At 38.0% G+C, this 14,449-nt stretch overlaps 1 protein-coding gene across 1 annotated transcript in view; it reads right to left on the bottom strand.

The window, feature by feature from the left end:
* LAMA2 (laminin subunit alpha 2) overlaps positions 1-14,449 on the bottom strand; it is a 659,970-nt gene that overhangs the window by 180,255 nt on the left and 465,266 nt on the right. The window contains exon 31 of the mRNA XM_061130198.1: positions 8,151-8,237. Coding sequence (XP_060986181.1) covers positions 8,151-8,237 — 87 coding nt within the window. The remainder of the gene's footprint in view (positions 1-8,150; positions 8,238-14,449) is intronic.

Below are 14,449 nucleotides of genomic sequence, written 5' to 3'. Positions count from 1 at the left end.
GTTAGCTTTAGGGGAAAGGAGCTGGACTTTTGTACTCACACACAAGTGAGTTATTGGACCACTAGAGGAAGGGGTTAGGGGTAAATCTCAGGCCTTTTTGCCTCTCCTATGGGAGAGGAGACTATGTAGGTACTCAGACAGGGTATCCTCTACATACTTGATCTTCACAATGTCATTGTAAAGTAGGTACAACATGAACTATTCTGATATTATACACTAGAAAAGTGGGACCCAGAAAAGTCTGTGGAGCTCAGTTATGTCCACGATTCTTTATAAAACTTTATATTGCTATCAATTATGCTACAATTGTGATGTGTTTAAAGTTAATAGCTAATATTAGTTGCTCTCTGTTACTTTGTGAATAATAAAGCCTACTAAGATGATGGTGATAAGTTTCAGTATCCAAGATAGTACTGACCTTATAGAAAATAATGGATCCAGAAAATATAAATTACACTCTTCCTAGACAGTCAGTCTAGAACTGTTTCTTTTTTTTCCCCACTTAACCTTTATTTCTTCTCTTTTTTAAAAATTAATTTATTTTAATTGGAGGCTAATTACTTTACAATATTGTGGTGGTTTCTGGCATACATTGACATGAATCAGCCACAGGTATACATGTATCCCCAGTCCCAAAACTCCCTCCCACCTCCCTCCCCATCCCATCCCTCTGGGTTGTCCCAGCACACTGGCTTTGAGTGCCCTGTTTCACGCATCAGACTTGGACTGATCTATTTCACATATGGTAATATACATGTCTCAATGCTATTCTCTCAAATCATCCCATCCACGCCTTCTTCCACAGAGTCCAAAAGTCTGTTCTTTATATCTGTGTCTTTTCTGCTGTCTCGCATATAGGGTCATCGTTATCATCTTTCTAAATTCCATATAAATGCGTTAATATCCTGTATTGATGTTTTTCTTTATGATTTACTTCACTCTGTATAATAGGCTCCAGTTTCATCCACATCATTAGAACTGACTCAAATGAGTTCTTTTTAATAGCTGAGTAATATTACATTGTGTATATGTACCACAAATTTCTTATCAATTCGTCTGTAGATGGACACGCAGGTTGCGTCCATGTCCTAGCTATTGCAAACAGTGATGCAATGAACATTGGGGTGCATGTGTCTCTTTCAATTCTGGTTTCCTCAGTGTGTATGCCCAGCAGTGGGATTGCTGGGTCATATGGCAGTTCTATTTCCAGTTTTTTCAAGGAATTTCCACACTGTTCTCTGTATTGGCTGTCCTACTTTGCATTCCCACCAACAGTGTAAGAGGGTTCCCTTTTCTCCACATCCTCTCCAGCATTTATTGTTTGTAGACTTTTTGATGATGGCCATTCTGACTGGTGTGGGATAGTACCTCATTGTGGTTTTGATTTCCACTTCTCTGATAATGAGTGATGTTGAGCATCTTTTCATGTGTTTGTTAGCCAACTGTATGTCTTCTTTGGAGAAATGTCTCTTTAGCCCTTTGACCCAATTTTTTCTTGGGTCATTTATTTTCCTGGTATTGAGCTGCATGAGCTGCTTGTATATTTTTGAGATTAATTCTTTGTCAGTTGCTTCATTTGCTATTATTTTCTCCCATTCTGAAAGCTATCTTTTCACCTTGCTTATAGTTTCCTTGCAAAAGTTTTTAAGTTTAATAAGGTCCCATTTGTTTATTTTTGCTTTTATTTCCATTACTCTGGGAGGTGAGTCATAGAGGATCTTGCTATAATTTATGTCAGAGAGTATTCTGCCTATGTTTTTCCCCAGGAGTTTTATAGTTTCTAGTCTTATACTTTTTGGATTTTTAATCCATTTTGAGTTTATTTTTGTGTGCGGTGTTAGAAAGTATTCTAGTTTCATTCATTTACAGGTGGTTGACCAATTTTCCCAGCACCATTTGTTAAAGGGATTGTCCTTTCTCCATTGTATATTTTTGCCTCATTTTTCAAAGATAAGGTGTCCATAGGTGTGTGGATTTATCTCTGGTCTTTCTATTTCATTCCATTGGCCTATATTTCTGTCTTTGTGCCAGGACCATACTGTTTGGAGGACTGCAGCTTTGTAGTATAGTCTGAAGTCAGGCAGGTTGATTCCTCCAGTTCCATTCTTCTTTCTCAAGGTTGCTTTGGTGATTCGAGGTTTTCTGTATTTCCATACAAATTGTGAAATTATTTGTTCTAGTTCTTTGAAAAATACCATTGGTAGTTTGATAGAGAGTCCACTGAATGTACAGATTGTTTTGGGTAGTATACTCATTTTCACTATATTGATTCTTCTGATCCATGAATATGGCATATTTCTCCATCTATTTGTGTCATCTTTGATTTCTTACATCAGTGTTTTATAGTTTTCTATATATAGGTCTTTTGTTTCTTTAGGTAAATTTATTCCTAAATATTTTATTCTTTTCATTGCAATGGTGAATGAGATTGTTTCCTTATATTCTCTTTCTGCTTTCTCATTGTTAGTGTATAGAAATGTATGGGATTTCTGTGTATTCATTTTACATCCTGCAAATTTACTATATTCATTGATTAGCTCTAGTAATTTTCTGGTGGTGTATTTAGGGTTTTCTGTGTAGAGGATCATGTCATCTGCAAACAGTGAGAGTTTTACTTCTTTTCCAATCTGGATTCCTTTTATTTCTTTTTCTTCTCTGATTGCTGTGGCTAAAACTTCCAAAGCTATGTTGAATAGTAGTGGTGAGAGTGGGCACCCTTGTCTTGTTCCTGACTTTAGAGGAAATGTTTTCAATTTTTTGCCATTAAGGATAATGTTTGGTGTGTGTTTATCATGTATGGCTTTTATTATGTTGAGGTTTGTTCCTTCTATGCTTGCTTTCTGGACAGTTTTTATCATAAATGGGTGTTGAATTTTGTCAAAGGCTTTCTCTACATCTATTGAGATAACCATATAGTTTTTATCTTACAATTTGTTAACATGGTGTATACATTGATTGATTTGAAAATACTGAAGAATCTTTGCATGTCTGGGATTAAGCCCACTTGGTCATGATGTATGATCTTTTTAATATGTTGTTGGATTCTGTTTGCTAGAATTTTGTTGAGGATTTTTGCATCTATGTTCATCAGTGATATTGGCCTGTAGTTTTCTTTTTCTGTAGCATCTTTGTCTGGTTTTGGTATTAGGGTAATGATGACCTTATAAAATGAGTTTGGGAGTTTACCCTCCTCTGCAATTTTCTGGAAGAGTTTGAGTAGGATTGGTGTTAGCTCTTCTCTAAATTTTTGGTAGAATTCACCCGTAAACTCATCTGGTCCTGGGCTTTTGTTTGTTGGAAGGTTTTTGACTATAGTTTCAATTTCCATGCTTGTGATGGGTCTGTTAAGATTTTCTATTTCTTCCTGGTTCAGTTTTAGAAGGTTATACTTTTCTAAGAATTCATCCATTTCTTCCAAGTTGTCCATTTTATTGGCACATTGTTGCTGATAGTAGTCTCAAGATACTTTGTATTTCTGTGCTGTCTTTTGTGATTTCTCCATTTTGATTTCTAATTTTGTTGATTTGATTCTTCTCCCTTTTTTTTCTTGATGAATCTGGCTAATGGTTTGTATATTTTATATATCTTCTCAAAGAACCAGCTTTTGGTTTTGTTGATTCTTGCCAGTCTCCTTTGTTTCCTTTTCATTTATATCTGCTCTGATTTATATGATTTCTTTCCTTCTACTAACCCTGGGTTTCTTCATTTCTTCTTTTTCTAGTTGCTTTAGGTGTAAAGTTAGGTTATTTATTTGATTTTCCCCTTACTTATTGAGGTAAGCTTGTATTGCTATGAACCTTCCTCTTAGCACTGCTTTTACTGAATCCCATAGGTTTTGGGTTGTCATGTTTTCATTTTCATTTGTTTCTATGCATATTTTGATTTCTTTTTTGATTTCTTCTGTGATTTGTGGGTTATTCAGAAGCCTCCATCTGTTTGTATTTTTAATAGTATGGTTTCCTGTAGTTGACATCTAATCTTACTGCATTGTGATCAGAAAAGATACTTGAAATGATTTCAATTTTTTTGAATTTACCAAGGCTAGATTTATATGCCAGGATGTGATCTATCCTGGAGAATGTTTTGTGTGCACTTGAGAAAAAGGTGAAATTCATTGTTTTGGGGTGAAATGTCCTATAGAAATCAAGTAGGTCTAACTGGTCCATTGTATCATTTAAACCTTGTGTTTCCTTGCTAATTTTCTGTTTGGTTGATCTATCCATAGGTGTTAGTGGGGTTTTAAAGTTTGCCACTATAATTGTGTTAATGTTAATTTCCTCTTTCACATTTGTTAACATTTGCCTTATGTATTGAGGTACTCCTATGTTGGGTGCATATATATTTATAATTTTTATATCTTCTTCTTGGATTGATCCTTTGATCATTACGTAGTGTCCTTCTTTGTCTGTTTTCATGGCTGTTTTTTCAAAGTCAAAAATCTTTTCAAAGATTTTTTTCAAAATCTTTTTTTCAATAGATTTTTCAAATCTATTTTATCTGATATGAGTATTTCTACTCCTGCTTTCTTTTGGTCTCTATTTGCATGAAATATAATTTTCCTGCCCTTCACTTTCAGTCTGTATGTGTCCCTTGGTTTGAGGTAGTCTGTTGTATACAGGTCTTGTTTTTGTTCAGCCAGTCTTTGTCTTTTGGTTGGGGCATTAAACCCATTTACATTTAAGGTAATTATTGGTAAGTATGATCCCATTGCCATCTACTTTGTTGTTTCGGGTTTGAGTTTATAAATCTTTTCTGTGCTTCCTGTCTACAGAAGATCCTTTAGCATGTACTGAAGAGCTGATTTGGTGGTGCTGAATTCTCTCAGCTTTTGCTTGTCTATAAAGCTTTTGATTTCTCCTTCATATCTGAATAAGATCCTTACTAAGTACAGTAATCTGGGTTGTAAGTTTTTCTCTTTTATCACTTTAAGTATTTTCAGCCATTCCCTTCTGTCCTGAAGAGTTTCTATTGAAAGATCAGCTGTTATCCTTATGGGGATCCACTGTGTATAATGTGTTGCTTTTCCCTAGCTGCTTTTTATATTTGCTCTTTGTGTTTGATATTTGTCAGTTTGATTAAGATGTGTCTTGGAGTGTTTTGCCTTGGGTTTATCCTGTTTGGGACTCTCTGGGTTTCTTGGACTTGGGTGGCTATTTCCTTTCCCATTTTAGGGAAAGTTTCAACTATTATCTTCTCAAGGGTTTTCTTATGCTCTTTCTCTTTGTCTTCTTCTTCTGGGACACCCAAGCTTCTTCTATTGCGGCATTTAACATTGTCCCAGAGGTCTCTGAGATTGTCCTCATTTCTTTTAAAGTTTTTTTCTTTTTTTGTCTCTGTTTCAATTATTTCCACCATTTTATCTTTCACCTCACTTATCCTCTTTTCTGCCTTATTTATTCTACTGTTGCTTCCCTCCAGAGAGCTTCTGATTTCAGTTATTAAATTATTCATTATTGATTGACTCTTCTTAATTTCTTCTAGGTCCTTGCTAAACATTTCTTGCATCTTCTCAATCCTTGTCTCTAGTTTATTTATCTGTAACTCCATTTTGTTTTCAATATTTTGGATCATCTGTACTATCATTATTCTGAATTCTTTTTTAGGAAGACTCCCTATCTTCTCTTCTTTTGTTTGATTTGGTGGGCATTTTTCATATTCCTTTACCTGCTGAATATTTCTCTGCCTTTTCATTTTGTTTCGGTTGCTGTGTTTGGGGTGCCCTTTTGTAGCCTGGAAGTTTGTGGTTTCTCTTTATTGTGGAGCCTGATCCCTGTGGGTGGGGTTGGACTAGTGGCTTGTCAAGGTTTCCTGGTCAGGGGATCTTGTGTCTCTGCTCTGGTGGGTGGAGCCCTTCTCATGGAGTGCAATGAAGTGTCCAGTAGTGAGTTGTGGGGTGTCTTTGGGTTTGGCATGGCTATGGGAAGCATGTCTTTTAATGCTCAGGGTTATGATCCTGCTTTGCCGGAGAATTATTGTGGTTATATCTTGTGCTGGAACTTGTTGGCTCTTGGGTGGAGCTTGGTTTCAGTGTAGGTGTCGAGATTTTTGGGTGAGCTCTTTTCTATTAATGTTCTCTGGAATCAGGAGGTCTTTGATGTAGAACTGTGTTTCTTAACTTGCCATTTGTATTACAGTTAGCATTCCACTTAATAACTACAGTTTAGTTCAGTTCAGTCACTCCATCATGGCCGACTCTTTCCCATGGACCGCAGCATGCCAGGCCTTCCTGTCCATCACCAACTCCTGGAATTTACTCAAACTCATGTCCATTGAGTCAGTGATACCATCCAGCCATCTCATCCTCTGTCATCCCCTTCTCCTCCCGCCTTCAATCTTTCCTAGCATCAGAGTCTTTTCCAATGAGTCAGTTCTTCTCATCAGGTGGCCAAAGTACTGGAGTTTCAGCTTCAACATCAGTGCTTCCAATGAACATCCAGGTCTGATCTCCTTTAGGATGGACTGCTTGGATCTCCTTGCAGTCCAAGGGACTCTCAAGAGTCTTCTCCAACACCACAGTTCAAAAGCATCAATTCTTCAGCACTCAGCTTTCTTCACAGTCCAACTCTCACATCCATACATGACTACTGGAAAACACACAGCTTTGATTAGATGGACCTTTGTTTGCAAAATAATGTCTCTGCTTTTTAATATGGTGTCTAGGTTGATCATAAATTTTCTTCCAAGGAGTAGGCATCTTTTAATTTAAAATGCAATCATTATCTGTAGTGATTTGGAGCCAAAAAATATAAAGTCTGCTATTGTTTCCATTGTTTCCCCATCTATTTTACATGAAGTGATGGGATCAGAGGCCAAGATCTTTGTTTTCTGAATGTTGATCTTTAAGCAAAGTTTTCCACACTCCTCTTTCACTTTCATCAGGAGGTTCTTTAGTTTCTCTTCACCTTCTGCCATAAGGGTGGTGTCATCTGCATATCTGAGTTAATTGATATTTCTCCCGTCAATCTTGATTCCAGCTTGTGCTTCATCCAGGTCAGCGTTTCTCATGATGTACTCTGTATATATGTTAAATAAGCAGGGTGACAATATACAGCCTCAATGTACTCCTTTTCCTATTTGGAACCAGTCTGTTGTTCCATGTTCAGTTCTAACTGTTGCTTCCTGACCTGCATACAGGTTTCTCAAGAGGCAGGTCAGGTGGTCTGGTATTCCCATCTCTTTCAGAATTTTCCAGTTTACTGTGATCCACACAGTCAAAGGCTTTGGCATAGTCAATAAAGCAGAGATAGATGTTTTTCTAGAACTCTCTTGTTTTTTTGATGGTCCAGTGGATGTTGGCAATTTGATTTCTGGTTCCTCTGCCTTTTCTAAAACCAGCTTGGACATCTGGAAGTTCACAGTTCAAGTATTGTTGAAGCCTGGCTTGGAGAATTTTGAGCATTACTTTATTAACTTGTGAGATGAGTGCAATAGTGCAATAGTTTGAGCATTCTTTGGCATTGCCTTTCTTTGCAATTGGAATGAAAACTGACCTTTTCCAGTCCTGTGGCCTCTGCTGAGTTTTCCAAATTTGCTGGCATATTGAGTGCAGCACTTTCACAGCATCAATCTTTAGGATTTGAAACAGCTCAACTGACAACTATATACACGCATGATTAGAATTTGTAAAAAATATGGTGAGAGGAAGACTTTAAATAATATTTTTTGTATGTATGTTGAAAAGGAGAACCAGTTAACACTTTAATATTTGGATTGTACTAATTAAGAATGCCTGATACAATTTATATTCTGAATTATGTATATACTTGCTGATGTAGTGCCAGAGTTCTCAGAATAATAACGTGCATGCAGGAAGTACCCACCAATATTTCCCAATGAACTAAAATTAGAATTATGTGTCACCAGCCTTTTATTATCATTAACTACACATAACATTTTGAAATTGATTCATTCTTGTAAAATGCTCTTTTTCTCCCTTCTAATCTATACTAGGGTGTGTATGTATACATATATGTGCTAAAATATAGTTTCTTTGGATAAACTCTAAAGATACAAATATACTTTCGAAAGCTTATAAACTATGAGAGAACATGAAAATGACCTTGTAAAAATAACAGATACTTTTCTCCTACGATCCTTTGCTATATGATCTCTATGCATCACTGCGCTCTCTGTCTCACGACTGTCCGTACCTTTCGCAGTACTGTCCTTCATATCCCCGTGGGCAAGCTGTGCAGCGGTAATCACCCAGGCCTTCCATGACACAAGATGGGCTGAAACTGAATCAGAAAAAAAATAAAGATAGAAAAAATCATTTGACTTATTTATTTTTATAAATTTAAGCAATTATATCTAATATCTAGATGATTGGAACTGGTTTTTGATGGTTACAAATGTCATATTTGTAATTATAAGTTCCTATTCAAGGGTAATGGGCTTCCCTGGTGGCTCTGTGGTAAAGATTCTGCCTGCAAAAAGATGCGAGTTTGATCCCTTGGTCAGGAAGATCCCCTAGAGAAGGAAATGGCACTCCAGTATTCTTGTCTGGAAAAATCTCTTGAACAGAGGGGCTTGGCAGGCTATAGTCCATGGGGTTGCAATGAGTCAGATATGACTTAATGATTGAACAACAACATTCAAGGGTAGGATATCACAACTAAATATTACTAATAATAGTTAACAAGTAAAGATGGTTGCTTTTTGGTGAATTAACAATGCATGACACTGACCATGTTACAACTGTGAAGTTTTAAAAATTATATGACAGTCATGAAAATATCAAACATCCAGAAAAAGGGTGCTATTTTTCATGAATTAAAATAAAAACATGATGAGAATTCCTGCACATTTGTCAGACAGTAGAATAAGTATTATTGAGTATCTTTCAGGTTAAAAAAAATAATGGGGACATAAAAGCAATTTAATTTTTTAAAACTTAGCCCAAATTGCCACTGGATATCAATACATTAAGTGTGAATAGATGTTTCACTTAAAATAAAGACTGTCTTTTGTATTTTACATATGGATTTCAAATTACATTTTACTTTAAATACAAAAAATAATGTGATCTAGTGTAAGGAAATAAGACAGGAAATCTTTCTGCATGAAAATTAGTATGATTTTCTAACAATTTTATAATCTCTTCTAAGAAGTTGTTGCTGTTCTTTAGTTGCTAAGTAATGTCCAACTTTGTGATTCCATGGACTGTAGTCCACCAGGCTTCTCTGTCTATGGGATTTCCCAGGCAAGAATAATAGAGTGAATTGCCATTTCCTTATCCAGGGGATCTTCCAAACCCAGGGATCAAACCCACATCTCCTGCATTGGCAGGGGATTCTTTACCACTGAGCCACCAGGGAAACCCTTCTAATAAGTAAGTCTCGTATAACATGCCTGGTTTTGACAACACTGATAGACTGTGGCCAGTGAGCCTTGCTCCCAGATTCTTGATCACCTTACCCCACAAAGGAAAGACTAGAGAAGATTTGAAAACAAAACTGTGCTAAAATGTAGTTTTGGGTTGTAACAAATTTCTTTCAAATACAAATACTGCTTCATTTCCACTGGACAAAATGCATGGTGCTCTGGAAATTTAGAAAGAAAAAACAATGGTAATGTTGCAAAACAGCAATGCTACAAACACCCTTTTGTGTTTTGTTGGTCTGCTAAGCCAGCTGATGCTGAAAAAGCAATAAGGTATGTAGACCAAAGTTGCAACTCCTATTGCTCAGGTGCCATTTGGACCCTATTTTAATTGTCCTCCACGCAGGTAAAAAAGCAACAATTAGAACTGGACATGAAACAATGAACTAGTTCCAAATTGGGAAAGGAGTACGTCAAGGCTGTATATTGTTGCCCTGCTTATTTAACTTATATGCAGAGTACATCAGCAAAATGCTGGATTGGATGAAGCATGAGCTGGAATTAAGATTGCTGGGAGAAATATCAATTAACTCAGATATGAAGATTAAATCATCCTTATGGCAGAAAGAAGAGAGGAACTAAAGAGTCTCTTGAAGGTGAAAGAGGAGAGTGAAAAAGTCGGGTTAAAACTCAACATACAAAAAACTAAGAAAACTAAGATCATGGCATCCAGTCCCATCATTTCATAGCAAATAGATGGGGAAACAACGGAAACAGTAAGAGACTTTCTTTTCTTGGGCTCCAAAATTACTGCAGATGGTGACTGCAGCCATGAAATTAAAAGATGCTTGCTCTTTGGAAGAAAAGCTACGACAAACCTAGACAGCATATTAAAAAGCATAGACATTACTTTGCCGAGAAAGGTCCGTCTAGTCAAAGCTATGGCTTTTCCAGTAGTCATGTATGGATGTGAGAGTTGGACCATAAAGAAGGCTGAGGGCTGAAGAATTGATTCTTTTGAACTGTGATGTTGGAGAAGACTCTTGAGTGTCCCTTGGACAGCAAGGAGATCAAACCAGTCAATCCTAAAGGAAATCAATCCTGCATATTCACAGGAAGGACTGATGCTGAAGCTGAAGCTCCAATACTTTGGCCACCTGATTAGAAGAGCCAACACATTAGATTCTAAGACCCTTATGCTGGTAAATATTGAAGGCAGGAGGAGAAGGGGACGACGGAAGACAAGATTGTTGGATGGCATCACCCACTCAAAGGATATGAGCTTGAGCAAGCTCTGGGAGAGGGTGAAGAACAGGGAAGCCTGGTGTGCGCAGTCCACGGGGTCGCAAAGAGTCAGACACGACTGAGCGACTGAACAACAGCTAATACATTAAATAAGTAGAACATGAATGAGTAATAAATTTTAACCTTTGCATAATATGGGATCTACTACTCACAACTCATTATCCAGCTATGGTTTTTTTTTTTTGCCTTAACAAAAATAGACCCACAGACACGTAAGTGACACATTCTGTTAAGCTTCTGGCTCTTTAAAGCTGGATGCTGAGTTCATCTGTACATACACACACAAAAACACACACACATACAAAGTCATATACATATATAGGCACTTGGAAAACAGTTTTTTATACATTCAAGTGAAATTCTATAGAGCCAACATGATTAAATTATATTTCTTTATAGAAATGGATTTGTCTCAATTATGATGCCAGAATGTTTTAACTTTCCTTGGATAGTTGATGTAAACTGTTTTGAATTATGATATTATGGTGGACTGAAACTTTTACTTACATTATATATATGGACTTATGAAACAGGATGTAGGAATTACATCTTACTTGAGGTTTGGATTTATTCTTTATGGTCCTGAATCCCTTATCTCCTCTCAATTTTCATATTGTCTGCAAGGCCACTTAGAAATCCTGTAGTTTCTCTTCTCTGTGGCCATTTTATGTTACCTTAGGCCTGTTAATTCCTAAGTTACTCAACAGAACTTCTAGGACTTACAGTCTGCTACCCTCTGTCATCTCCTGTGGAGTCTACTGAAATGAAGTGACTTCCCGGGTTCCACTCCCTTATCCCAGTTCATTGACTGTTTCTTTCCAGTCTGCTTTGCTGGATCTATGTCATGTCCTTGACTTCCGAATATGCTTCAAGTTTCAGTCTTCAGGTGTTTTCTATCCTATCTTGTCCTGTCCTCTTTCCCTTGGATGACCTCACTCAGTCTTCAGTTCAGTTCAGTTCAGACGCTCAGTCATGTCGGACTCTTTGCAACTCCATGAACCACAGCACGCCAGGCCTCCCTGTCCATCACCAACTCCCAGAGTCCACCCAAACCCATGTCCATTGAGTCAGTGATGCCATCCAACCATCTCATCCTCTGTCGTCCCCTTCTCATCCTGCCCTCAATCTTTCCCAGCATCAGGGTCTTTTCAAATAAGTCAACTCTTCACATCAGGTGGCCAAAGTATTGGAGTTTCAGCTTCAACATCAGTCCTTCCAATGAACACCCAGGACTGATCTCCTTTAAGATGGACTGGTTGAATCTCCTTGCAGTCCAAGGGACTCTCAAGAGTACTCTCCAACACCAAAGTTTCAAAGCATCAATTCTTTGGCGCTTAGCTTTCTTTATAGTCCAACTCTCACATCCATACATGACTACTGAAAAAACCATAGCCTTGACTAGATGGACCTTTGTTGGCAAAGTACTGTCTCTGCTTTTTAATATGCTGTCTAGGTTGGTCATAACTTTCTTTCCAAGGAGTAAGCATCTTTTAATTTCATGGCTGCAATCACAATCTGCAGTGATCTTGGAGCCCCAAAAAATAAAGTCAGCTAGTCTTAAAGGCTCTAAATATTGTATCTATCCCAATAGATCTAAAACTGAGCTCCTGTCCTCCCAAAAATACCACTGACCTTTCTGTCATTTTCCCATCTCAATCAATGGCCATACGTGGCTTCTATCTGCTCTGCCATAAACCACAGAATCACCTTTTTCTTCTCTCAGATTCCACAGGTATTCTATCTGCAAATGCTGCTGGTGTTACCATCACTAATTCATTGCATTATCCTATTCTAAGCCACCTCTTGCCATTGAAAGATTTTTAGCCTTCATGACATTTACTAACTCACTGGAGCTCCCATGCCTTCACCTCCTGTCACCCTTCCCCATCCCCATGCACTCTGCTCTAGCTGCCCTGGACACTTGCTGTCTGCCCAGTGTGGGCTATCTCCAGGCCATTGTGCTTACTTTTTCCTCTGGCTGGGTGGCTCTTCCTTTAGATGGTCATGTGACTCTCTCCATGACTTATTCAAGGCTCTGGACAAGCCTCATCTGTTTGTGAAGATCTCCATCGAACACGCTAATGAAAAGAGCACCCTATTCTCTCCAAAGTCACTGAGGCTGCTCAGTTTTTTTCCTGGCACTTTCACTAACTGATATTACATAATAAATTTGTGGATTTTTTTTCAGGTTTATTAAAGTATAACTGCAAATAAAATTGTATTATATTTAAAGTGTACATGTGATGATTTGATACATGTGTATGGTATGAAAGGATTCCCACCATCTGGATAATTAACACATCTATTACTTCATATATTTACCTCCTACTGGTGCTACTCTAGTAGCACTCTAGGTTCTACTCTCCTAGAGCTAAGTTGCTCAGTTGTGTCTGACTCTTTGCAACCCATGGACTGTAGCCCAACAGGACCCTTTGCCCATGGGATTGCCCAGGCGGAAAACTGGAGTAGGTAGCCATTCCCTTCTCCAGGGAATGACTGGAGACCCAGTGACTCAACCTGGGTCTCCTACATTGCAAGCACATTCTTTACCATCTGGGCTACCAGGGAAGCCTTGTAAGTTTCCATTATACAATAATGTATTATCAACCATGGTCATTACACTATGTATTATATCCTTAGATCTTATTCACTTCATGACTTGGACTTTGCACCCTTTTATCACCTTCTCCCATTCCCCAGTCCATGGTAACAACCATTGCACGCTGTTTCTACGAGTTTGTTTTAGATTCCACACCAAGTGAAACCATGCAGTTTTTTCATTCTCTGTCTGGCAAAAATTGCTGAACATGTTTGGAGAATATCAAGAAACTCAAACCTGGCCTAACTGTAGAGAGAGGAGATGGCATTGAGCCTGGAAAAAGGGGTTGGATTGCAGAGGGTTTCTAACACTCTGAGAAAACATCTGACTTTTCCTTGGGTAGGCAGGGGAAACTCTTGAGGGTATGTGAGCAGTGTCATACTTTCACAATGATTAAAAGTTTATTTGTCCTGATAAGAGATATTGAATACTTGAACTAATACGTGGGTGAGTTAGTAATCACTGGCCAAAGTCTCTGCAGAGAGATATCTCAGCCTCCTCTATGTATATTTTAGAATCTGTTTTTCTTATCTCGGGGAGAAGTGCCTCTCTTCTCATCATATGAAAGTCTTTGCTATGTTAATTAATGTTCCAAACTTTATGTGATGACCTTAGTGAGTTATGAAATCACTTTCTGGGGTTTTGACTAAAATTTCTTCTAATAATGCAAGAAAGTAAAATTGAATAAAAATTTTGATACATAATATAGATGGGCTTCCCAAGTAGCTCAGCTGGTAAAGAATCCGCCTGCGATGCAGGAGACCCCAGTATGATTCCTATGATGGGAAGTTCCCCTGGAGAAGGGAGAGGCTACCCACTCCAGTATTCTTGGTGGCTCAAACAGTAAAGAATCCGCCTGCAAGGTGGGAGACCTTGTGTCCATCCCTCATTGGGAAGATCTCTTGGAGGAGAGCATGGCAACCCACTCCAGCATTCTTGCCTGGAGAATTCCCATTGACAGAGAAGCCTGTTGGGCTACAGTCCATGGGGTCACAAAGAGTCGGACATGACTAACACACACACACACACACACAAACACACACGTGCATATGTATGGATAGATAGATATCCACACATTTTTTTGTATCCTAGCTTATGAGGTAAAAAAAAGATTTTCTTAGAGTGGTTGTAATCAATAAAGTTGGAAAGCCATTAAACTAGCTGCCTTGATTTCATATTTGATTCTTACAGTGTCCTTTGCATAAAAAACATGTTGCATAAATC

The sequence above is a fragment of the Dama dama genome, chromosome 26 (assembly GCF_033118175.1).
Source record: "Dama dama isolate Ldn47 chromosome 26, ASM3311817v1, whole genome shotgun sequence".
Lineage (NCBI taxonomy): Eukaryota > Metazoa > Chordata > Mammalia > Artiodactyla > Cervidae > Dama > Dama dama.
Note: the sequence above shows the minus strand (reverse complement) of the source record. Positions and strands in the feature narration are given on the sequence as shown.